General features: G+C 50.4%; 1 protein-coding gene and 1 pseudogene across 1 annotated transcript; both read left to right on the top strand.

Moving 5' to 3' along the window:
- LOC139825811 (dynein axonemal heavy chain 9-like) overlaps window positions 1–25819 on the top strand; it is a 248318-nt pseudogene that overhangs the window by 8980 nt on the left and 213519 nt on the right.
- LOC139825447 (dynein axonemal heavy chain 9-like) lies at window positions 17824–23487 on the top strand. Its single transcript, XM_071800216.1, has 4 exons — window positions 17824–18234; window positions 20062–20130; window positions 21078–21204; window positions 23094–23487. Exons 1-4 carry the CDS (start codon window positions 18143–18145, stop codon window positions 23367–23369), a joined length of 564 nt encoding a protein of 187 aa, XP_071656317.1. The 5' UTR covers window positions 17824–18142; the 3' UTR covers window positions 23370–23487.

Genomic DNA, 25819 nt, shown 5'->3' with positions numbered 1-25819 from the left:
TTGCTCCCTTCGCTTTCTCCCTTTGTTCCATATCCTTCTTTCCGACTTGTCTCTTGGAGACTTTTGGCCACGCTGGACCCAAGTCTGGGGATGTTTTGGAAACTTTTCCGAGGCCTCGCTGCTGACAGGGGGGACAGCAGGCAGTGACAGGCCCGGGGCTGACAGGCTCCCCCTCCCCTAGGGGGCGCTCGGCTGCCACACCCAGCTGACATAGAACCTTTGTCACAATGCCCGCTACCGTGGGGAGGATGCGGGCACTCTGCGGGTGACAGGGACACAGCCGGACTTGGTGTCAGCTCAGCAAGTTCTCAGTTCCCCAAAGAAGCTGAATGAGGTGTGTTTAATACAGTAAGGTGTTACGTATTCATAATGACCCCAGGAACGCCTCTACATATTCATAACCTTTCCCGCTTCTTCTTAAAATGAGTCCCAGGTGATCATTTCCGTAGTCTCCTCCTTGACCCCTCCCTGTTGCACCTGCGCAGTGCCATCTGGTGGTCTTGAGGAGGGTCTTTGGATGAAGGCTCCTTCAGCCTCGTCACAGTGACCTCTTTACCTTTGGCTCATTATGTTGAGTGGACTGGAACCCAAGCTGCCAAGTCGATTGAAATCAGACTGGTTCCCCCCTTTTGCTGTAAATCTTCGTTATCTCGTCTTCTCAAGTTTACATCTAGGTGCTGTAAAACCTCTTACCTTGGCATTCGACGAGGTTCTGTTTTTTCTTAACATAATGGGTTAGTTAGTTAGTTAGTTCCCTCTGTCAGTTCCCCCCTTTTCGGGAAGGTTAGTAAATTCTTGTACTAACATGATGATTCCCTATTTAACCTTTTCTCGGACCACAAGTAAGAAGGCTGCTTCGACAGGAGAAGACTTATCTTTCTCCCTCAAAGAACAAACAAATTCTCATGTTGAACAAAACATTCGTGTTGCTCTTCTGGGGCAGCTGATGACCGGGTGGCTGGTGCCCCGGCAGCAATGGCATCTGTTGGGCTGCAGCGGGAGCTCGCGCTCTTTGGCGTGGTGACCCCGCTCACTGCACTTCCTAGCGCTTTCCTTTTGGGTTTCTTCTTCCCAGTGCGATGGCCAGGTCCAGTTTGGTGTTATCTTTTAAAATCATTAGTTTATACCCCGTTCCTTTTGCTGCCATTTCAGGATCTATAGGCGTGCCTGAGATTTGCATGGCTTGGACTACTGAATGTATTAACTGAACAAAGCACGGGGTCATACGTGGCACAAACAGTAAACCCAGAAATGCACATACTATCATGAAGCCTATTTTCTTCCACCAGGCTCCCCCAAATAAGTTACCCCACCAATGGCTAGTAAGTATAGAATTCCATTTCTGTACTGGTACATGTGCAACGCGTTTTATCTCCTCTGCTATTTTCATTATGGCTTCCCCATCGTTATCTCTTTCCAAACAACACTCCGAAGTATTCAGTTTCCCACAGACGCCCCCCTCTCTTCAGCTAAAAGCCAATCTCACGCTCCCTGATTTTGGTACGCTGCAGCTCTGGTCTGAGACAATTGTCTCGCTATGAGATTCGGTGCCTCAGCCGTCTGGTTGCTTATTATTTCAACCACTGCTTGCAACCGAATAATTTGGTTTAGCATATATATAGGGGTACGGGATCCCCAGTTTCCATCTTGGGCCCATGTGGCTGGATCATAGTATTCAAATATTCTTTGTGCAGGCCATTCACCATCTTTCCAAGTTTGCATTCCTCCTATGGGGCATTTATTAAACTCCTCTCTGTTTCAAGTTTTGTCTTGCACTCCCCCTCCATCTGAATAGCCCCTCCTACCAGCTTGTGTAAAACAGATGCTCTGTTCTCCCCTAGGGCAGGAGGCAGAGCCTACAGCGAGTCCACCTTTCTCTAGGTTAGTTGCTACCCATAATTTCTGCCCTTGGATTTCACACTTCTCCAATTTTGTTCTATCATAACATCCAGAATTAATACGAGTGTGATAATGTAGAACATACTGGGTTAGTCTTCCTATTCTCACACGCTCGTAGCACTTGGTACAGGGATTAGCCAGGCTAAGTTGGGAAGAATAAGTCACCGCTCCTGGCAAGAGGATCAGGTCCAGGTTTCCACGCTCTCTGGCCGAGCAGGTTGCAGCCGGCAGCCGAGTTCGTCGTCTTCTCGGCAGCGAGGGCCGTGTCCCCGCCTTTCCTGTTTTTGTCGTTAGCGTGGCGATTATCGTTTCCCAACTCTTGGCCTTCACTTCCTAGGAACAACAGGAGCAACACGGAATTTGATTTCTCTGTCTGCACTCTATTCTTTTCATCACTGGCGGACTCTCTAAATTCCCATTCACCCCTTCAGTAAATACCTCCCACCATTCTTGGCTATTTTTTTTCTATTCTTCCAGTGGCAACTGGAATCCTCAACCGAGCTCTGGTTTCCTGATCTTCTATTCTTAGACATTTCTTACACAATCCTGTTGGTAAGTTCCCTTTGTGGATATGCTTATACCACAGTCCATTTACAACCCCGAGTCAACTTCAATTTCAGATTGCCCGGTTCTTGAGATACTTTCAAGGTTCTTTCTTCCGTCAGGGGTCCTTTAGCTTGAGAGACGTGTGTCCATCTTTTCTCTGCCCTCCAAACAGCTGGTTCTGTAGTTAACAAAACAAGAAAAAGGCCCCTCCCGTCATGGGGTTGGAGTTTCTTCTGTCCAGGTTTTCATTAGTGTTGCCCCCATATCTACCAAAAATTCTACTTGTTTGTTCTTTTGGGTTTCTTCTTCCCAAAGCGGGAAGCACCACCCAGGCTGGTCCCCCAGAAGGACCAAAAGGTGACTGTGAAAAACAGAGTTTTCCAGGTTGCGCCCGGGTTACCCTCCGTGGTGTTTCGCAGGCTTTCTTCACTCTAGAATGGCGAATCCAGGCATTCTGTTCTCTGATATTGGTAGCAGTCAGGGGGTCTTGAAATGGACCTTCCTGTTATGGTTTCAAAGTTTTCTGCAAAAGACTTCACATACTCGTCAGTAAAATGTGGCCCTCAATCAGAGGATCTAACAGCTGGGCCTCCAAGCCTTGGTATTATTTTGTGTATCAGTGTTGTAGTCACCTCCTAAGCTTTTGCTGTCCTGGTAGGGAACGCTTCTGGCCAACCTGAAAAAACATCAGTTAATACCAACAAATATCGGTACCCCCCTTTTCCTGGGAGTTCTGAACAATCAGTTTGCCATTGTTGTCCAGGCCCATTCCCTTTCCCCATTTGACCCATTTCTAGCTTGGGCATATTTTTGGGATTAGTCTGGAGGCAAAGATCACACTGCTGTCACCTCTTCCACAGTGACAGACAAATCTCTAGCTCCTGTCTCCCTAATCAAATGTTTGCGTAGTGGTTCTAGTCTCCAAGGCCCCTTCTTCTGCTCTTCCCTTCCTAAAGGCCAAACCAGGTGGGAGAAAGCCCCACTGTGTTTGCTTTTTCAGGAGAAAAATAAGTGCTAAAAAGCCACTTTGGGGGTGCCCAGGTGGATCCAGTGGTATCCAGACCCCCCCCAGAGGGAGCATCCCCCAGCACCCCCAAGTCCTTCGCAGGGCTGCTCTCAGGCCCTCCATCCCCAGCTTGTGTTGATACCCGTGGTTGCCCGGGGCAGCTGCGTCTCCCAGGCGAGCTGGGTCCCGCCCCGGCCCGCCCCCGGCTCCTCGCAGTGTCCCTTCCCCCGGGCAACGCGGCTCTTCCCCGCAAACACCCGCCGGTGCCGGCCGGATGGAGCAGGCGGTGGAGCCGGTGCCCGGCGCCGAGCGGCTGTGCCGGTGCGCGGCGCGGGGGCTGGGGGTGCCGGCGGAGCGCTGGGAGCGCTGGGCAGGCGGGGAGGCGGCGGGGCCGCTGCTGCGGAGCTTCCTGGCGGGGCCGGCGGGGCCGGCGCTGCTGCTCTGGCGGGGCCCGGCCGGGGAGCTGGAGCTGGGGCCGCCCCCCGCCGCCCGCCGCAAGGGGCTGTTCTTCCTGCGGGCCCCCGGCGCCGGCCCCGGGGAGCTGCTCTGCGGGGACCTGCCCGCCGATGCCCTGCGGCACTTTGCCGCCCTCGTGGAGGAGGTGAGGATGAGGGGCCACGGGGGCAGGCTCAACATGAGGAGAAATTTGTTTGCTGGGAGGTGCCAGAGCCTGGCCCAGGCTGCCCAGGGCGGGTGTGGAGTCTCCTTCTCTGAGACATTGAAACTCGCCTGGACCCACCTGTGTGATCTGCTCTGTGACCCTGCGTGAGCAGGGCTTGGACTGGGGGATCTGCAGAGATCCCTTCAACCTAACCAGGCTGGGATCCTGTGAGGCCTGGGCAGCCCCGGAGGTGCAGAGGGAGCCCTGGCACCCATGAGTACCGGGTGCCCCTCGCACATGGCAGCGGGGAAGGTGTCCCCTCCTACAGACAGGCTCCTTGGCCTCCCTCCCTTCTCTGCTGATGCACTTGTACCCTTAACTCTGCCCTTTGCAGTACCGTGGACGGCTTTAGAACTCATATAAACCACCTGAATGCTGATCCACATCAGCTCTGTCTATCAGTGGGGTCCTTGTGGGACTGATGTACCCACAGGTGCTGGAGGGGACATCTGCAGGTCACCTACTCCAAACCCCTGCTCAAGCAGGGCCATCCAGAGCCAGTTGCCCAGGGCCATGTCCAGGTAGCTCTTCATTATCTCTAAGGATGGAGACTTCACAACCTCTTTGAGCAACCTGGGCCAGTGCTCGATTACTCTCATAGTGAAAAAGTGTTTTGTGATGTTCAGGAGCCTCCTGTAGCTCAGTGTCGGGTTATCTCAGGTGGGCTGATGTTTTCTTAAAGAGATCGTCAAGAGGTTCGAGTGCTTTTGCTTTGCTGTGTTATTAGCCTGAACTAGACAATGTTGTTTCGGTTTATTCCTGATGGCTCCTCACCTGGAGAAGTCTCAGGAATGAGGCTGTAATGGGAAAGCAGAGGAGCTGCTGGATTTGAGAAGCTCTGATCATGATGTTTGGTATATTAAGATGGTGACTGATAGATTGGATTCCCAAGAGCAGGCTGCCAGACTGGTTATCCTGGTTTTGTGAGAAAACACATTATTTATACGGGGAGCTTTTGTTTTGATGAGCCCCGTGGTCTTGCGAAGTCTGCACAAACAGTGGTTTTGCATCACGGCTGGCCAATAGCATTGCAAGCACCGTCTGCTATGGGTAGATGGTGGGGTAGGAACACTTTGGCAGATCCTGTTAAATCCTGTTTTCTGAATGCCTTTGGGAGCCGGGATTGTGCGTCCCAGCTGCGTGTTTGCAGGCTTTGCTCTCCCCTGTGCAGACATGCAGTATTTCTGCAGGGAGCAGATTGTGCCTGGTTTTCATCCTATTTTCCTCTCAAGCTTCACTTGAAGGCAAAAGCAGCGGTGGTGCTGGGTCAGGCAGATGGGGTGGGTCTGCGTGAAGGTGAAAAAGGTCTTGAATTTCCTGGGGTTGGGGTCGTGTGTTCCTCTGCCCACACTTTGTCTTTATTCAGTGAGGGGTCACAGCTGGTGACCTTGTCCACTTGTTGCTTCACTCCTGCGGTGCCGAAGGGAACACACCTGCTCTGTGGGCTGGGGCTTCATCCTGAGTCCAGTTATCATTTTAACAGTCAGAAAGAAAATGAACGGCTATCATTTGCCTGGTTACAACATCACTGGCATTAGCAGTCCACATGCTTTAAGTAATAGAGACACATCTTGCTAATAATGCAGCTAAAACTGCTGAAGGTGAACTCGTCAGCACCTGCCCGTGTGTTCCCTGGGGTTGTGCTCCCCCTTCCCACGGCTCCCTGGGCACGAAGGTGGCTGGTCGGGTCTTCTTCGGGTCTACAGAGCCAGCCACAGTTCCAAAGAGTCTTCAGCATCCTGGGACAGCACCATGGAGGTGCTGAGCTGCTTTATTCCGTTTCAATTTTATGTCCATTTGCAGCTATTTTTATGCCTTTAGTCACCTCCCCCCCCTCCCCTACCCCCACCCTGAGTCCAGTAACACAAAGGGCTGTTGTTTGTCACTAGGGACAACCTGGCTTTGTTAGGCTGTTGCCACAGGCTGGTCCCAGTGCAGAGCCAGCCAGGATAGGTGACAGACACGGTGTTGCTGTCACAGCTCAAACAAGCCAAAAGCAGCTCAAATCTGGGCAAACCCCGACCAGCCCCACAACCCCATGCTGCCGGGTCAGTAAAAGTGCTGATAAAGGCAAAGCTCCTGTTTGGTGGGCTGCAGCTGGGACCTGGGGGACCCTCACCACCAGTGTATCCCAGGGGGTACCAGCAGACCTTCCCTTGCAGCACACTGAGCTCAGCCCAGCCCTGGCAGGCTCAAAGGGCAGCCTGACGGCTGTGCCCATGGGCAGGGACATGGGGACCAAGCACCGGGGACAGTTGTGAGGGCAAGGGACAGCAGCCCATGGGGCCATCTCCAGTTGCGGGCTTGAAAGGCTGGGAGAGCCTGGGGATGGGGCTGCTCACTTTGCCTACTGGCTTCCACCCTCCTTGGCTGCTTGGATTTGGGGAAAAGGGTGTTCTGCTGTATAAAGTGGGCCTGTAGAGATGCCCATTCATCATCAGCTGCCTCTATTTCACATGGGAACTGCTTGAGACAGCAATGAATATGGGTCTCCAGGCTTGGCCAAGCACAGACCTCAGAGCCTGGTGGCCTGTCCGTCTCCTGCTGCACTTTTTTCTCCATTGGTCTTCCGTGACTCCCGCTGTAGGTGATCGTGCCCATCCTAACGAACAAGAAGAACCATCAGGGCTGGCCACAAGTGGTGTCACAAGACATCGTGCGTCATGTCCACAACCTCAAAAGTACCATTTTCACAGTTGTTGGCCAAGTAGACGGCAAGACCTTGCTGCCTCTCCCAGCTGGCTCAGAGGGAATTGAGGACATTGATCTGGAAAATGAGAAATCGTGAGTACCACCCCAAAATAACAGGTTCTGGAAGGTCCAGAGAAGCAGATGCGTTTGTACATCAAGTTGTCATCGTGTCTGGGCTGCGTGCGTGCCCCTGTGGAACCCCAGGAGATGTGTGGGTGCAGTGGAATGAATCACTCCTCAGACAGGACGTGGTGCGGGTGGGATTTTGTGAGAAGTTACTGCTTCCAAGGCAGTGGGGTGACCTGTCCTCAGCTTCCCAGCCCACTTGGTGGTGTTTCTTGCTGAATTAAGTGAGTTAATGACTGCAGGGATGTAGAATATTTTGAGGGAGAATGGTATGGGGAGAGAGAATCTTGCTGGATGTGTGAGTCTCCAGGTCAGATCCTGAACCTGAATGGATCTGATGTGACAATGACTGGCTGTGCAGAGAGGTGGCGACTGGCTCTTCATTTCCACCATTCACTTTATGAACAGTGTTGTTGCCCACACTGCTGCAGACATTCAGCCATTTTCTCCAGAGAGTAATTCCTATATTAAACCAGTGACAAAATCTTATGGGGTTTGATTGTTTTGTGGTTTTGAAATGTGAAACCCTGTAAAATCCAGCTGCCCACACGGCCATTGGAAGTAGATCCAACTGAGCAATGCACATCAACAAAGTTAATCACGTACTCTGTTTACTACAGCATGGAACGGATAGATAAATCTCTGGTGTATGCCATGGAGTCGGCCATCATAGACTGGAGCCACCAGATCCAGGAGGCACTGAAGAAAGAGTCTTCAGAGCCTCTCCTGCAAGGCAGCAATCCGAACCCGAAGGTGGAGCTGGAGTTCTGGAAGAACAGGTACCCAGAGCAGCCTGGCCAGTGCATGGTGCCCTGTGGTGCTGGTTTTGTGTAGAGGGAGAGTGCTGGTGGTGGAGCTGCTAATTCCATGAGTTGAGAAGAACAGGCCACTTGGGGTTCATGTAGGCTTCAACTAAGGAAAATTGCTCCCGCACAGAAAATCATCATGATCTGCAAAGTGCCTGGGAGGTCACTGGGCAGCTGGCTGTGTTTTAACTTAGCCCCACCACAGGGGCTACACCTCAAGGGACTTTTTTCAGAAATGCCCTTTACAGGATCCCAGGCTGGTTGGGCTGAAGGGCCCTCTGCAGATCCCCCAGTCCAAGCCCTGCTCACGCAGGGTCACAGAGCAGATCACACAGGTGGGTCCACGCGGGTTCGAATGTCTCAGAGAAGGAGACTCCACACCCGCTCTGGGCACTCTTTCGTCACTGTTCACTAGGAGCCATCCACAGGAGTAATTGCTGATGGACACCTGCTGGGGGCTGTCTGGAAATGGTGCATCTCAGCTGGCTGCTGTTCATCTGTCAGGGCCAGAGGGGCTTTAGATGCTCAGGAGCCTGGGAGTGGTATTTCCTCCTGCCCTTTGAAAACCTTTGTGCTGTACTGGTTCAGGCTGACTCGGGGCAAAGCCCTGCTGGCTGGAGAGCTGTTGCTAATGCCTGCAGAAACACGATGGCTTTTTTTCAGCGATGTTCTGTCAGTAGCAGAGCTGCTGTCATGCTGAACTCAGCACTTTCTGTCCTGTAGGGTTTGTCTGTGCCTCATGCAGCTTTCTCCCATTTCCACAGTCCATGTGTAGCTGGAGGAAGCCCTGAATCAGGCCCAGGGGAAACAGATGATGTTGGGGGACAGCTGATGGCCCAGTGTAGGTGGGTAACATGGCCACCAGCATCCTGGTGTGCATCAAGAACAGTGTGGCCAGCAGGCCCAGGGCAATGACTGTCCCACTGTACTCAGCGCTGGGGAAGCCAAACCTCAAATCAGTTTTGGGCCCCTCAGGCCAAGAAAGACCTTGAGGTAGTGGAGTGAGTTGAGAGAAGGGAATAGAGCTGGTGAGGGGCTGGAGCACAAGTGTGATGGGAGTGGCTGAGGGACCTGGGGGGTTCAGCTGGAGAACAGGAGCTGAGGGGAGACCTTCTGATCTCTGAACTGCCTGAAAGGAGCTTGGAGCCAGGGGGGGTCGGGCTCTGCTCCCCAGGAACAAGCGCCAGGATGAGAGGAAACGGCCTCAAGTTGCGCCAGGGGAGGCTGAGGTTGGATATTAGGAAACATTTCTTCCCAGAAGGGGTTGTGAAGCATTGGAACAGGCTGCCCAGGGCAGTGGTGGAGTCACCATTCCTGGAGGGGTTGAACAGTCACAGAGATGACATTCTCAGGGACACGGGGCAGTGCCAGGGGTTAGGTTATGGTTGGACTCGATGATCTTGAGGGTCTCTTCCAACCAACTGATTCTGTGATTCTGTGTCTCGGTTGCTGTAGGTGTGATGACCTGGAATGCATTTACAACCAGCTGACAACGAGGAAGGTCAGGAACATGATGGAGCTGCTGGAGAGAGTTGAGAGCAGCTACATCCCAGCCTTCAAAACCATGCTAATGGATGTTGAGGCAGGTGAGATGCTGGGGCAACTTTACCACAGTGCTGGCTTCTGGCCTTTCTTCATGGCCTGGTGTGACTGATTTCAAGCCAAATCTTTCTAGTTTGTGAATTGAGACTGGGCTGCTTGTGCTTGAGTCTAGGCTTTTGTTTCCAGGCTGGGACAAGCTCCATCGCTGGTCTGTTGAGCCAGACTCTTGCCAAAGTTCAGGGTGAATGGGTTTGGGAATTTATTCTGCTGTAATAAAGTGTTTGCATTACTCTAACAGGACTCACCTCAACTTCCACCAGCTCCTCTGGTGTTATTATGCAGGAACGGGAGTTCAGACTAAGAGGACAGATCTTGTACCTAAGACTGCTGTGTTAGAGCGCTGCTTCTCAGGCTTTGGCCACTGCAGCCCGAATTTCCTTGCTTTGCTTTGCTTAGGGGAGTTGAGCGCAGCCCAAGGAAATATTGCAAATCCCTGTCTGTAGTGAAAAACAGTGTAGTCCTGCTGGTCTGTCCCTGCAGACCAACACAGCTGGACATCCATGTCCAACCCAGCTGCTCTCTGGCACAATGGAACCATCTAGACTGTGTTAGCTGTGCACGTGCTGGCAGAAAACACTGTTCTTCACCACTTCACGTGCAAACATTGAATCTCTTAAGGATCTGTGTCACACTCTGCATTGTGCAGTTTAAATGGGCTGGAGAAACACCCCTTATATAAGGAGCCAAGGGTTCATTGTTAAACTAATTAATACTTTAAGGGTTTAATCAAAATACAACAAATATTTGGTTTTAATCCGGCTACAGCGATACTAACCCTAATTGGATAATTTGGACTATAATTGTTAATTTCCATTACAGCGCAGTGCAGATTTGTGTGCACCTGCTTTTAAGTCTCTGCCCCTTTCCCTGGCATTGTACTGGTGTGGCTGCTGTTGGTGGATTTGCTGGGAGGGTGATGCTGATAGTGGGAGTCTCTTCTTCCTTGGTCTTGGGCCTTAGGGGTTATTTTTGCATGCATTCAAGCACTTCTGTCACTTCTTGTTGGTCCACAGGTTTAATTGCACAACGATCTGGTTTTATTAATGCTTGCGCTCTGGGGTAATTCTTCAGGGTAAAACCACACAGCTGTACAGAGCTAAGCTAAAGCTTTCGACGAGTCAGACATCAGTTGCTTTACTGTTGACAGGTTTTCTATTACAGTCAGGACTGGTGGGGCCGTCGTCATCTGCCCACTGGACAAGGAGTTGCTTGAGCCAAAACTGAGCTAAAAAGGGCTCAGGCCAAGGCTGTACAGCCTGTCGTGCTGTACAGCAAGGCCATGGCTCACAGCCATGGCAGCACTGTATTTTTGGTGCTGTTGGGCAAATTCCGTGTGACTTTTTAGCAGTTGTGGACTCAGGCTCTCCACGAAGCCCTGTCCCAGCTCCCTGTCCCCTGCCATCACGTCAGCTTATTTCTGTTCTGGTTACTGCCGCAGGTGAGTGATGTTCACGAGTGAGTGACCTGCAGCACACAGGTGGCTGAGGGTGCTCAGTGCTTGTCAGGACAGTTTCTTTTCCCAGGCACTTTTCCATGTGGTGAGGCCAGCACCTAGCTGGGAACCCAGCACACCGCAGCTGGGTGGTTCTTACCGCTTCTCACGTCTCTCAACACAGCTTTGACTGAAGCTCAGGACGTTCACCTGCACCTGACACCCCTCAAGCGCCGCTCGGAAGACGTAGAGAGGGTTGAGTTCAGCGAGGTGAAGCCTTTCCTGCTCCCCCTGCTCCACGTGGTGTGTTTGATCTGGGTCACCTCCAAGCACTACAACATGCCCGTGCGGATAGTGGTGCTGCTCCAGGAGATCTGCAACCTTCTCATTGAGCAGGTCTGTGGCTGTGATGCCTGTGTTTGCAGTCCCCTGTGTCCCCTCTCCCCTTCTTCCTATTGTCCTTCCCTGGAAAAGTGATTCTTTAGGCAACATTTAACTTAATAAACAGGTTCAAATGTGTTCAACACAAGAAGTCCTTGTTTTCCATGATGGCAGAAGTGACCTCTCAGGTGTGATTTTGCTCTTCCAGGCCCTGGTGTACCTGTCTCCAGAAGACCTTCTGAAAGGGGACATGGAGGAGAGCCTGGGCAAGGTGCGAATGGTGCTCGGTATCCTGAACATGTTCAAAGAGGCATTTGAGGAGAGAAGGGAAAAACTGCACATGTATTATGAACCAGGCCAAGAAGTGAGGGAGTGGGACGTCAGCTCCACGATGGTGTTTGCGAGGCTGGACACCTTCCTGAAGAGACTGGAGATGGTGGAGGTGAGACTCTGGTCTTGAAAAACATTGCAAACCGTCAGGAGAACTCTGTAGCCAGGAGATCACTTGCTGGCATCTTTCCTTTCTATAGCTTCACCTGATACCAGGGAATGGGGCCACTCTTTTGCTGTTAGGTCTCCTGTTACAGCGAGTCTAAGACTGTGTTTTACTATGTCCTGCTCAGTGCATATGTAAGCTGGTCAGGTTGATAGGTGTGTTTTTTGCTCTCAGGAGTCCCGTTGGACTCCTTGCTCCTGTTGGGGCAAGAAAAGGAGGATTACTGGAGGTGTGGTTTGCACAGCTGTAAATAAAGCAATGTAATCTCCCAGGTCTCCTGGTGCCATCAGAGACAGATTTAGGTTATGGTTGGACTCAATGATCTTAAGGGTCTCTTGCAACTGAAATGGTTCTATGATTCTATGACACCCTAGAGCTGGGTCCTGCCTGTCTTGGAGAGGCCAGATGGCAGGATCCCCTTGGCTGTGCCACGTGGGCCTGGGGAGGAGCAGGGACACGTTCCTCACCAGGTTGTCCCTTCGCATCCTCATAGTCCATCAAACTGGGGTGCTGTGGCTCAGGGGTGTCCCTGTTTGCCAGATCTGTCACCTGAGGCAGGGACATTGGGGTGTCATCCCTGAGCTCCCAGTGTGGCCAAGGGCTCCTTGAGCCACAGGAGATGTTCTGCAGAGAGCAGGTCTGAGTGTGAATGTGGGAGCTCCCTATGCTCTCCTTACCACATGGCTGTGTCTGGAGACCACAGACATACAGACACCATATGTACCTGTTATACAGACACTGTATATACCTCTTATACAGATACTGTATGTACCTCTTGTACAGACCTTGCATGTACCTGTTATCTCTCACGTGGCTAACCACACACATTCATCTGCTCTCCACACACATCCCAAATGAATTTCTTTGTTGATTGTTGCTGCGTTCTCAGTGTGTAGGGTTGGATGGCCAGTGTACAGGTTGCTGGTGTTTGCAGTTTTACTGCTTTAAATGTGCCATATACTTTTATGTGTTCCTTAATTAACTATGTTGAAAACTGTCATGACTGGTGCCTATTTTAAAAGTATTCATAATGATGGTTTCCAGTAGGGTTTGATGTGAAATAAACCAAATTATGCTGGTCAGTGTAGAGAGGAATATAAATAGACACAGGAATAACTGCAGGTTATCATGAGGACAGTGTTGGTGACAGGTTTACTGGGACCCTGTAAAGGCTCTGGGGCACTGACTGCTGGGATTCCATGGATGCCATGGGCACACTGTGGATATGGGCTGCAGACAAAAGCCAGTGGGGAGGTTTTGAGCTGGGGCACTGTGCGCTTTGACCAGTGTCTGTTTCCTCCTTCCGTGGCTGTCCCACACTCCAGGGACAGTAGAAGCTGCAGTATCTGGAGTCAGAGGGAGAGCCTGCGGAGTGAGCTGTAAAACAATAATTAAAAGCATAGTGCACACCAGCCTGTTAATGAGGAAAACTGCTGCATCTCTCTCCGTCTCAATTTCCCCTCATCACTTCATTTCAAGCAACCTTGCAAGACAAAGCAAGGGACAACTGGTATTTCCACATTATTTTTTTGCCTTACTAGGTATTTGTTCAAGCGGATGTGCTGGTGTGTCGAAGTGAATATGAATGCATATGTGCATTTGTTTTCGAATTTTCATAAAAGCTGCAGTTACACTGGTGCATGGGTAGCCCATGAGCACGTGAAGAGGGAAGGATCCCTTCCCTTTGGTTCGTTGCACTGTTTCATATTACGTGTCTGTGGTAAAACCTGCTGCCCTGCTCGGGTGGCCCCAGGACAAGTGCAAGCAGAGAGTGGCCACCAGTACATTCCTGTGCACATTTCTCCTGGTCCTCTGAGACAATGGATGTTCAACCAGCCCTTACTTGGCCCTACCTAGGGAGACAGATGAGGTGGGATGGCAGCAGAGCTGCCCAGTGCTGCCACCACCACTGGGGGAGCGGGACATTTTCCCAAGAGGTGACACTGCCAGGCTGCAGAGGATGGGAAGGGAAGGGAAGGACCCGTGTGCCACCTCAGCAGAGAGGGCCAGCGGGGCAGGTGCTGCAACACCCACTTGGACACGTGGAGGTTTGACTGCGCAGGAGCTTTGGACAGTTTGGGTACCTGTAAATATTAGAAATCTGTCCTTGGTTAATACCTATAAAATTGGGATTCTTAGCTATGCTGGATGACACATAAGAGTCTCATATCCTGCTTTGGATCTGTCCTTTAAATACACTTAAAAGCGATTTTACAGTTGTCATGGTATTTCTAGTGGCTGCAGCAGGTCTCACTGGGCAGGGACGTGTTATGAGCAGCCACTGATGCTCAGGACAGGCAGATCAGGCTCCCCCCTTCCCATCCCTGCCACCCAGCCTGAGCACCAGCGCTGTGCTTGGGAAGGTCCCTCAGCAAGTGCAACTCTGTCGTGACAACTGTTGTCATCTTCTTTTGTCAACATCATGACCTGTGTCTCCCTCCGTTGACTTTGAAGGATCTCCTGGCAACTTCCTTGGACTTGATGAAGCTGGAGAAAATTGAATTCAGTGGGATTAAAGGGAAGACCCTGGGCCAGCAGGTCCTGGACATGTATGAGGAATTCCAGGAGGCATACAAGGTGTTTTCAGAGCGAACCTATGACTGTCTTGACCTGACCAACACGGTAGGTGGGACCAGTTTGCGGGAACATCAGGAACATGTGCATGTTTCCAAAGCAGCAGTTTCCTGCTATCTTCTTCCCAGCTCTTTCCTCCTTTCATTATGATCTGATCTGGTACTGGAGGGAACAGGGAGCCGCTGGCCTTTCCTGCAGAGATTTGGGACTTCTTGCACGTCTATATCTAACGTACCTTGCTAGATCAGCACCTTAGATCAGTGCAGCTGGGAAACTGGGATTTCCATGAGTTATGCACAAGCTTTTGCTGTACATGGTGCTTGCTGAGGTATAAGAGCTATACCAACACCCACATCTCTTTGCTTTCCTGCTCTTGGTATTTACCATGTTTCCCCAAAAATAAGACCTACCCCAAAAACAAGCTATAGCATGATTTTTCAGGATGCTTGAAATATGAACCCTATTCAAAAAATTAGCCCTAGTTACAGTTCATAAAAAAGTCAATTTAAATAGGGTCCAGGCAGCTATACATGTAAAAAAGTAAGCATCTTTTGCAGCAAAAATTAATATAAGACTCTGTCTTAGTTTTGGAAAAACAAGGTAGTTTGCCTGATGAGGGCCAACTCAGATCATCTCTGGGATGTGTTCGCTCCTGCCTAGATGAACACATGGCATCTGGGGCTCTCAGAATTCAAGGATGCTCTATTTTATTATCAGTAGTGCTTTAATTAAAGGAATATTCCCAGCCCTCTGGGACCTGCCTGGTGTGGGGATGGGTGGCTCGTGCTTTGCTTCCTGCAGCTCCCAGTACATCTCTGCAGGGGGTGGCACGTCCCCAGTGTTTCTTGCTGGAAAGCTGCTTGCTCCATAGCACCCCTCCTTCAGCAGGGCAGGCACAGAGGGGAGGTGACAGTGGCTCTGCAGGAGGTGGCTTGGGTTTGGTGACCCCATGGCCATTTGTGTGACTCTGAGTCATGTTTGTTCTTTCAGTGCTCTAGTTTTGCACCCTCTGCCACTGCTGGAGCCGTTTTTTTTAGCTAAAACATGGCATCTGGATCTGCTGGAGCTCAGCAGTAGCAATAGTAAAAGCTATTTCCTTGCACTTTGTCCTTTGGAAAAGAGACACATGACCTCATTTTTAGTGGTTTTGTCCAAGCTAGAACAGAAGGACTGTCACGGACTGTCAAGTTCAGTCTTTGATTTGGACTCTTTTACGTGTAGGAAAACAAATATAGATGTTACTCTTGAAGTTCAAAGGATTTATTACAGTTGAAGCAAGAAAAGCAGTGCAAGAAGATGACGGAAATTACAGAAACCCAGTACTGTTGAGTTTGAAAAGGACCTCTGGAGATCACCCAGTCCACCTTCCCTGCTCAAAGCAGGCTCAGCTAGAGCAGGACTGTGACTGGTCAGGTGAAATATCTCCAAGATTACCTATGTCCAAGTGTGGAGACTCCACAGCCTCTCTGGGCAACCTGTGTGAGTGTTTTGAAACTGCCTCACTCACAACCAGCTCACCATGGAACCACAGGCTTGTTTTGACTTGAAAGTAGGTTGGATTTGGGACTCAGCAGGTGCATCCGTGGGTTTTCTGGATGATGGTGTGGTCTTCAGGCCAAGTGGTGGGGGAGAGGGTGTGGAAATAGTCCATCTTGCCTGTAGGCTGAAGATAGTGCCATGTGGGCTGTGGAAAGCCCTCAGGACCAAAGGGTCCCTCCCAGAGAAAGGGCCAACATCTCAGCCATGGGACAGCACAGAAATGTTCTCAAGCTTCGTGAGGACTTTGCCACGTTGCGATGGCTGAAGATTGGCCAGAGGAGTGGCTTAGTTCACGGTGAATAAGAGAGGGCATCTCTGGATCGAGGAGTTACAGGTACCTTCCTAGTGCCATCTTGCAGCCTCACAGCTTGTGTTTTGCCTTTGTGCAGGACTTTGAGCAGGATGCCTTTGGTTTCCAGCAGAAAGTAGAAGACATGGACCGTCGGCTGGGCACCGTTTTCATCCAGGCTTTTGATGACGCCTCCAACTTGGACCACGCCTTCAAGGTTTGTTTATCGCTCCCTTGCTCTTCCCTAAAAGGGAAATCAGGGCACCCGGCTCGGTGAGAATCACGCTGAGGAGACCAGGCAGTGCTGGAGCCACAGGCACATGGGGCTGGTGTTTGCTGGTGGGACAGTGGGACTTGTAGCTTTTGGGCTGCTCTTGGTTTGGGATGCTCAGGCTGGTGGGTCCCTCACAAAGCTTTTGGATGCCAGGAGATATATTTGTGTCTCTCTCTGCAAGTTGGGGGAAATCATGCTTTTTCTAGGATTTCCTGGTGAGAATTGATATTGTTAGTATCAATTTGTTAATATTATTAATACATGGATCTGTTTCAGTTTTGGAAACAGGTTTTCTAGAAACAAAGCTGGTTTATTTATCAATTAATCTATCTTGCAGAAATAATAAATGGTATTTTTTTTAAAAAATCAATACAAGCATTTGTAGAAAAGACTTTAGCAAGTGACAGTGTTTATCTTTGTAAGTTTTTTGAAAAAAATAGAAAATCTTGAAGCATTTGAAGAACAACAGTTGGAATGTGGTCCAACCCCAGAGAAAGTCTGAGAGGCCCCGTAACAAAGGGAGCAAATTTCCTTTTTCCAAAGTGCCCATCGGTGCGGACAGTATTGAAGCCTCTGGGCTGGGGAGGAAGGTCCCAGCTGATCTCTCTGCAGGAGTCGGGGTTGTAAATTTTTCCCCTCTTCTTTTCCTGCGTGTTCACCCCAACAGCTGCTGGACATGTTCGGGAGCCTTTTGGAGCGACCGGTAGTCGCTGCAGATGCTGCTGGCAAATACTCCGTCCTCATCAGCGTGTTCAGCAGGGCCCTGGACCACGCCAGGCTGATCTACTCCCGGCACATCCAGGCAGAGCTGAAGCTCGGTAGGTAGAACGTGCTGAGTAAAATGGGTTTTACAGGGAGTTTGATTGAGATTAATTTGGGGGGGAAATGATTTATTTTTCTAAGGAACCCAAAACTTTACAAATTGCAGATGTTTTCAGCCTCTGTAGCTCCTAGTGGCAATGGAAATGCCTGGGAAAGCTCTGTTCTTAGTATTAAAGCAAATAATTGGTTAGGAGTAAAAATGCCCTTTTTCAAATGTGTATGCATGATATGTGACTGGGAATGGAGACACATGCTGAGCTTTTCTCCCAGCGAGGCTGTGACAAGAGGTTTCTCTCCACATTTGTGTGCTGCCTCCAACACCCCATGGGACCTGCAAACCCGCTCATGTGCTCCTCAGAATGAATTTATTTTGTTTCCCTTACAATGCTTAAAATGCAAAGTATGCAAGTGGGACTTTGTAACCAAGGGTTTAATCAGCCTTTTCCAAGTTTATTATTCCCCGTGACTGTTGGCACAGGGGGGAATGGGTGGATTTCTATCAGATTATGAGGATTCAAGTGTGTCATTTTGAACAATAACCTATTTACTTGCCTCAGAAAGATCATACTGGAACGAGACAAGTCCTGGACTGGAGAGAATCATGGAGAGAATCATTTGCTGTGAATTTGTGGTTATTGTTCTGTGGCTGTTAGATAAGACGGACAGAAGTAACTCCTGGTCAGAAATCCCTATGTCAGTGTTTGTGAGGGGTGGGGAATGTGTCCCAGGCAAGGGACACCTCACATCAGCTCAGGTTTGGACATAGTCTGGGCTTCTCGTTCGATCTCAGCTCCTTATTCAAGATCCAGAGGCACTCGCCTTGGTCACAGACCTACATCAGTGTGGCAGATGTTGGATTTAAGGAAGGAAGCTGGGAAATCAGAGCAGTTTTCTGCAAATGAGGTTCTGTTGTTGCATCTTTGGGGTTACAAGTGCAGTGTTCAGTCAAACGCTGTTCCAATGTGCCCTCCCCAGGATCCCCCCCTGTGCACAAGAACATGCCGCCGGTGGCTGGAGCGCTGCGCTGGGCGCAGGAGCTGCGAGCGCGAATCCAGGTGCCGTTTGATCACTTCAGGCACATCCCACATCTGTGCGTGTCTGTTCCAGCTAAGTTGCTTTATGACCACCTTGCTATCTTCTCTGTAATCAATCTGATTTTCTTTCTGTGGTGAACATTATCCCATGGTTATAGCTGAAATAATTCTTAGTCAAAGAGGTGTGAAGTGGTTGCACTGGTGCTTTTCAGCTTCCTTGTGATCATTATTTTTTTTAAGAAACTCATTAACTGGATTTGTTTTGAAGCGATTAAGAGGCACAGTGGGCTATTCAGCTTTCAGACATAGTTCCCGGGTTGCAATTGAAAGAGGTATCAGAACCTTTCCTGCTGCAATCCCACTCAGCATGTTCTCCAGGACCTCCTCAGCTGCAAGTCCTGGTTCTGGCATCATCCAGACTGTGAATAGCAGAGAAGTGCTGGGCTGGACTCAGCTGAGATGGGTCGATGGAGCTGGGTTTGCATGTTGGGGAGCAGACGAGCATTTTGTTGGGCAGAAGAAAACTTTCTCAGCGTTAAACAAAGGAGCCATCTCCCAAGATCAAGGAAAGAAACCAATGCTGGTATATTTATCACCCAAATGCTTGTTATAACGGATGGTGTCAGGGAAGTATGGCCTCATACTCACAGCTGGCACCACATGAGACAACATTTAAGAGCTCTGTAAGCAAGGCAGTGTTGGACTTATGACAACTGAGGGTGTTCTAGGGACTGCACCTGGTAGCTCACAGGAATGGCTTCACGTGTGCTGGTCAGGATTCTGTGTAAATGGATCCACTTTTTTAATGTACTTGACCAAAATAACTTGACCGTCACTGTACCATGTTTGTAACCTTCTCTCACTGTATCTTGCCATTAAGTGTCTTTAAGTGCACAGTTATTCTGCAGCAGCAAAGACATTGGTGCAATGAAACAAACTCTTGGGCTGTTCCCAGCACAGAGCCCAAGTTATCATGTCTGATTTGAACCTAAATGGCAAATTTTTGTCCACCATGAAGGACCCAGATCTGCATTTCACACTGATTTTCTGTCCTCTGTTTAGAGTAGTTAATAACATGCTCTGCAACGGTGGTGACATGATGCTGTTGAAAGGGAAAAAGGATTAAAAAGGAGAAACAAAAGTGGTTTTGCTGGGATTTACTTGGATTTGCTCAGAGGACTTGTTTACTTCCAGCAGGTTTCTCAGCACTTGCCCAGCGGTGACTGCTCAGGCGCTCCTTTTTTCCAGCTTTTGGTTAAGTTAATTCAAGTTTTGTCAATATGTCCTCCAAAATCAACAACCATCTTGAGGAAAACTTGGATATTGTAGATGAAACAGTGGGGAAAAGACAGCATGATAAGAATTCCTCTGGCCTGCTGTTCCCTGGGCTGTACAGCCCTGGCAGCGTGGCCAGGGCTCTGCCTCCCGCACTCTGGGACACCTTTGCTCTTCGGTTGGAGGGGCATGAATTGGGCACCGCCAAGAGCTTCATCTGCCGGGAGCCACACTCTGCTTCTTTCTGCGCCTCTTTGACCTCAGAAAGTGGTGGCTGGTGAGCAGAGGTTGCCCTGCTCTGTGCAAACACCGGAGCATTGAGTATGTTACGGAGACCAGTGTTCCTCCAGCAGCTCTGGGCCCTTGTTCTTCCCCCAGGACGTGGTTCTCATTTGCCAGTTGCCATGCAAACACCCGCAAAAGGGCGCACTGGGGCTTGGAGAGCTTTTGTGCAGTGAAATGGTTTTGGGCGATATGGTGGGGTTGGAATGTAAGATCCCCAGCCAGGCTCTGCCTGCAAGGTGGTGGGTGGTTTTGGGAAGGGGTAAATAGAGACTGCAGCCTCACAGGGCTAAATGTAACGCTGAGCTTGTCTGTTGTGCCACCAGCTGCTTGGACTCTGCTGAAGGAAGAAGGGTGATAGAGAAGTATGAAGAAATGATCCAGCTGCTCGACAGGTAAGTGGTGGCTCAGGCATGACTGTGACTATATGAAAAAAAGCCAAACCTTATAGAATCATAGAATTGTTTTGGTTGGAAGAGACCCTCATGTCCATCCATTAACACAACCCTGGCACTGCCCCGTGTCCCTGAGAACCTCGTCTCCACGTCTGTCCACCCCTCCAGGGATGATGACTCCACCACTGCCCTCGCAGCCTGTTCCAATGCCCGACAGCCCTTTGGGGAAGAAATGTTTCCTAATATCCAGTCTGAACCTCCCCTGGTGCAACTTGAGGCCATTTCCTTCTCCTTCTCTAAAGCACCTTTCAGCACATTTGCAAGCCCAGGGCCTGAGAATGTCTCTTTCTAAGCCAGAAGGAATTTTGTGATGAGAGAGGAGGAGGAATCCTTTGCTACACACCACAGTCTTTCTGTGATATCTTGAAATGAGAAGTTTGCATGGGAGGGACAGGGGCTGTGCAGCCCAGCAGAAATGTTGGAACGAGATTCTTTTGGATGTAGGAGATGCTGTGGTAGAAAACCTGAGCTGACCAGAAGTCTCAATCCACTTGTGCCCATTCACAGTGTACTTACCGTGGCTGTAATGTGTGTATTCCACAAGTGGGAGTGGGATTCGTTGCACCTCACTTAATATCTTAATGTTTGATGCTAAAACTGAACTGATTGCTCTGAGCTTTTGAATGTTTGTCCCCAAATTTGAATCCTCTGCTAAGAATGGTACTTGGGGGATCTTTGTTTTCCTGACTTGATGCTGTCACTGGTTTTCAGGTGTTTGTCTTTGAAGCCAAGATCTTTATGGAGGTGGTGTGGGTGGGTTTTAAATATTCCTTGATGTTCTTCAGCCCTCAGAAGTGGACTTGGCTTTTATTTGGTTCTATGTCTTGGTGTGCGGGCTTGGCAGCTACGTGGTGGATGTTTTAATTTGTTTGTTTGTTTTCCGGCAGGTATCAGGAGAAGCTCTATGCAGACTGGTCCCAGACAGTCTCTGAAAAATCACAGTACAACCTTACTCAACCGCTTATCCGGCGAGATCCAGAAACCAAACTGATCACAGTTAATTTTGATCCCCAGGTAAGAACTAGCTTTCCTGTCTGCTGGAGGGCACGTCTCCAAGCTGTGCCCCACCGTGCATGGCAAGTCTGGTGGGATCGCTACTAGATCTGTTCTGCTGAGGTCCCTGGAGCATCTGTTATGGGTGACATGAATTAACCATCCCCTTTGTGGGCTCTGTCTCCTGGTAAAATATCAGGATTACAGTTTAAGCAGCGCAGATTGTAATTAAAGCCAGAAAGTCTGTGAGTAGCCAGATGTTAACTGGTGTCAACATCTCCAGAGCAGGTTGGTTTGACGCTGGTGTGGGGAGCGTAGGAGCATCATCCTACAGACGTGGGTTCGTGTTATGTTTACCTGAAATCTGAGCTTCCTGAAAGGGTATAAAAATCCCAGGAAAGGTTTGTTTTGTTACTTCAGTGTTGTGGCTGTTGGATTTCCTTAATTGTGGTGCAGGAGGCTTCCAGTAGGTCTCTGTTCCCTAGGGCTGCCCTCTCCAGCACAGGGAGGCCTGACCATCCCCCTGCCCAAAGCAGAGGCAGGGTCCAAGCCAGCAGAGTGCAGAGGTGGATTCAAAGGTGCTGGGGCCTGATGAGAGCTGGGGCCTCTCAAATGTGAAATGCCATTTGCTGCGGAGGTGCTGAATCTCAGGGGCCTGGGAAAACATCAAACACTTCCCCCTTTCCCTGGGACTTGCTGCTGTTAGAGAAAAGTGTTGAGGTTCCAGAGCTCATTCCAGCTTGGCTCTCAGACAAAGGATTTGTCCAGCTCCTTGGAATCTCCTTGCTAAGGTGGGAAGCAAATGGCCCCAGGGGATGTTTTCCACCCTTCACCCTGGTGCCAGGGTTTGGAGCCTGTGACGTGCTGAGCATGTTCTCAGCTCCAGTCTCTGAGTGCTTCTGCGCTGCTCTCAGCTTTCCGTACTGAGGACTGCCTCATGTCCTCAGGTGCCTGCTTAGCAGCCCCTTCATGCCCTTCAGAGCAGATAGGAGCACCTCATTTTGCCTAAAGGGAGGATGTATTTGCAACCCTTCAACATTAAAGAATCTTCCAGAGCTCACCTTCCATGGAGGAGAGGGAAAGAGGGTAAGACATCCTTGACACCATGGTGGGGATGTCTCGGACATTCCAGTGCATAAAAGGGAGGGGAGTTTGGTTCTATCTCACTTGGCCTCCTGCTCCCTCAATCCCCTGCTTTTCCCTTCCTCCCATCCCATCCTCTTCCATCCACCTCCTCAAACTGCTCCCTTCACCCTTCTGCGCTCCGTCTTTCTTTCCTCTTCTTGTCATTGTGGACATAGTCACTTTAGTATTGTAGATACTCCTCACCCCTGCCATTGCCCATACAATATACTGAATTTCTGTCACCCAGCCAAAATGTGCCGTTTCAGGAGCATTTTCCCTCTCACAAGCCACTAAACTGAGCAAAGATTTTTTTTTTTTTGTCTTAGAAGTGATATATTGCGTTGGAAGACCTTGCTGCTCCGTTTGTTGCAGGGACTCACTTCTACTTGGGTTTATAGTTTAATAACCCACTCAATCCCGTTCCATCACAACTCAAAGATGCTTTTGGTTGTGCCTCCTCCGGCAGGCACAGTATTGCTGAAAGACTGTATTGATGAGGATAGCTGAGAAGACCAGAGATCATCATGGCTTTTAGAGGCTGCACAGGGTTTGCTGGCTGGGTAGTTAACAGAGCTATATGTCTTTGATTGGGAAGCAAATCAGAGGCAAAGATCAATGGGAGGGAGATGGTCTGGACTAGGAGGTGTCCAGGCCCTTCTCAGAGCGTACTGCTTTGTGAATAAAACAGCAGGAACCCCCTAAGATCCCCAGAATTGACGGGAGGGTGTCTGCCAGGTGAATGGGGAGGATTGTCTCACATTCAGCTCTCTGCCTTGTTTCTGCAGCTGGTGTCGGTGCTGAGGGAGCTGAGCTACCTGTCTGGCAGCCGGCTGGGAGCCATCCCACCCACGGCAGCAGAAATCTATTCCTCCAAGGAGTCATACCGGCAGCTGGCGGCCAACTTGGAGCTGATGGTGAACAGATACAACAAGGTCCTGAAGACAGTCCTGGAGGTCGAATACCCTCTCATACAGGAGCAGCTGTGGGATATTAACTTGAAGCTGAAGAAGGCAGAAGAAACACTCAACTGGAAGATGGAGGGTGAGCTAGCTCTGTGTTAGGGCAAAAGAGGCCGTACAGGATTTCACAGAATCCCAGACTGGTGAGGGCTGAAGAGACCTCTGGAGATCTCCCAGTCCAACCCCCCTGCTCACGCAGGGTCCCAGAGCAGATCACACAGGTGGGTCCAGGCGGGTTTCAATGTCTCACAGAAGGAGACTCCACACCCGCTCTGGGCAGCCTGGGCCAGGCTCTGGCACCTCCCAGCAAACAAGTTTCTGCTCATGTTCAGATGGAGCCTCCTGTGTTTCAGTCTGTACCCGTTGCCCCTCACCCTGGTGCTGGGCACCACTGAACAGAGTCTGGTCCATCCTCTGACAGCCACCCTGAGATATTGATCCCATTGATCAGATCCCTCTCAGCTTCTCTTCTCCAGCTCAACAGCCCCAGCTCTCTCAGCCTTTCCTCAGAAGAAAAATGCTCTAGACCCCTCAGCATCTTGGTAGCCACCGCTGGGCTCTCCCCAGTAATTCCTTGTCCTTCTTAAACTGGGGTGCCCAGAACTGGACACACCACTCAGATGGGGCCTCACAAGTGCAGAGCAGAGGGGGAGGATTCACCTCCCTCGACCTGCTGGCCACACTCCTACTCACGCAGCCCAGGTACCATCAACCTTCTTGGCCACAGGGCACATTGCTCATGGTTAACCTGCTCACTTGGGTCTCATCAGATTCCTCCCATGTCCCCAGCCTCCATCACCTGGTTCCCAGTGACAGTTCACAGCAGGGCAGGGGACTCTCCAGCAGAGCCAGCACTGGGGAGACAAAGGGCAGCCCCCAGCCTGCCTGCTCCTTCCCATCTTACCTTGATCTGCTTGGGCTGGGGACAGGATCCTGATCCCTTCAGCTTCCCTCTGGGCTTTTGGGGAAGAGAGGCTGCCCTGTAAGCAGTGATGCTGAGGAAACGGCAAGATTGGGGTTTGTGAGAGCTGGCAAGGCTGGGGTTGAAGAGTCTGCTCCCTGCCCGTGCCAGCCCAAGTGACCCACTGTGTGGTCATGTCCCTGTGTCCCCAAGGCACTGCTTTCTCCCTGAGTTGTGCAGGGACTGGGACCCCTTGGCCCAGCCATCTGGCTTGGGACAGACTTCTCCCGGTGGGGGCCAGGGCCACCTCGTTATCCTTTCCAGCCAGATGAAATACTGTGGTTAGTGGTGAGGTTTGTGCACCGTGACTTTGGGATGATTTAACCAGTGTTCTTGCTTGATCAGTTTTAACTGCAAAGCAGAATGGAGGAAGACAATTTGTTTCCTCTTGGTGAAAGCAAACTGCTCGCTGTTGGAATATATATTTCTGTCATCAGGCTTGTGGTATGAACAGGAACAAGTGTCCTCCCTTGGGAACTTGCAAAGCAGAATTCCTCATGCTGAAAAACTCTTTCTCCATTGCACAACAAAGATGAAGGGACTTTCCTGCAGATGAAGTTCCCTGAATCTAAATGCAGCCCTCGCTGGTACCTTGGGCTGTCACAGCCTGTGTTTGTGGGGCTGTGGGTCCCTGCTCTAGTGACAGTGGCAGGAACACTCAGCCTGTTGTCCTTGTTCTCTCTCTGGTAGCAGATTAAATTTGGGTACGGGAAAGGGGGAAGTGTCAGACGTCCCCACGGTGCTGGTGCTCCTGGCAGAAAACAGAGGCTGCAGCTGTACCATGGATTGTTGGGGTAGGAGGGAGCTAGAAGTGACTCTTTTGGTTGAGGTGGTAAGTCTCTTGTGTTAATGATGGGTGAGAAATACATGAAACCGTGGGGGAAAAGTCTTATGGAGAGTGCACAAGAGCTTGGCCATGCAGCTCTGAAAAAAAGTAGTCAATCATCTCATTTTTTACCAGGTGTTTGGGATCACATCTCCATGGTGATGGATGATGTCCATGACCTCGAGCAGAGGATACAGAAAGCCAAAAACAATGTTGAGGAGATCCAGACCATCGTGGGATCGTGGGCGTCGCCCATATTTGTGAGAAGAGATTGTAAAAGAGAATCGCTGCTGAGCCTGGAGGACTGTCAGGACCGCCTGGAACGGCGTTACAGCCTTGTCCGAGAGTCAGGGCAGAGGATTCATCTGCTGGTGAAGGTGAGGGGGGACCTTCTCCAGGGGTTTGTTGACTCTTCATAGGCTCTGGGTGTCTCTCCGCTCTGGTGAAAATGTCCAGAGCTGCTTCACCTTAAAATTAACTCCCTTAACTCATTTGAAAAACTTACCTGTTGTTGATTAAGGAATACTTTGATGGGTGAGCTGGTACAGCTGAGTGTGCGGGGCTGCTGACCAGGCACCGAGTTTGGAGCAGGAGTGGGAGCCGATGCAGCCCAGTCTGGCTCCCAGTCCTGGTTCTTGTGAAGCCACTAGAGGGGAGTCGTGCATCAGGCTTTGGGATCCTGCTCAGAGGAAAAACTCCTCCGAAATATTCACCTTAAAATGGAGAGGCAGCTGGCTGTGGCTGACCTTTCTGCTTTAGGCTTGT

The sequence above is a fragment of the Patagioenas fasciata genome, chromosome 29 (assembly GCF_037038585.1).
Source record: "Patagioenas fasciata isolate bPatFas1 chromosome 29, bPatFas1.hap1, whole genome shotgun sequence".
Lineage (NCBI taxonomy): Eukaryota > Metazoa > Chordata > Aves > Columbiformes > Columbidae > Patagioenas > Patagioenas fasciata.
The sequence above is the reverse complement of the archived record's forward strand: the minus strand, read 5'-3'. Positions and strand labels throughout refer to the sequence as shown.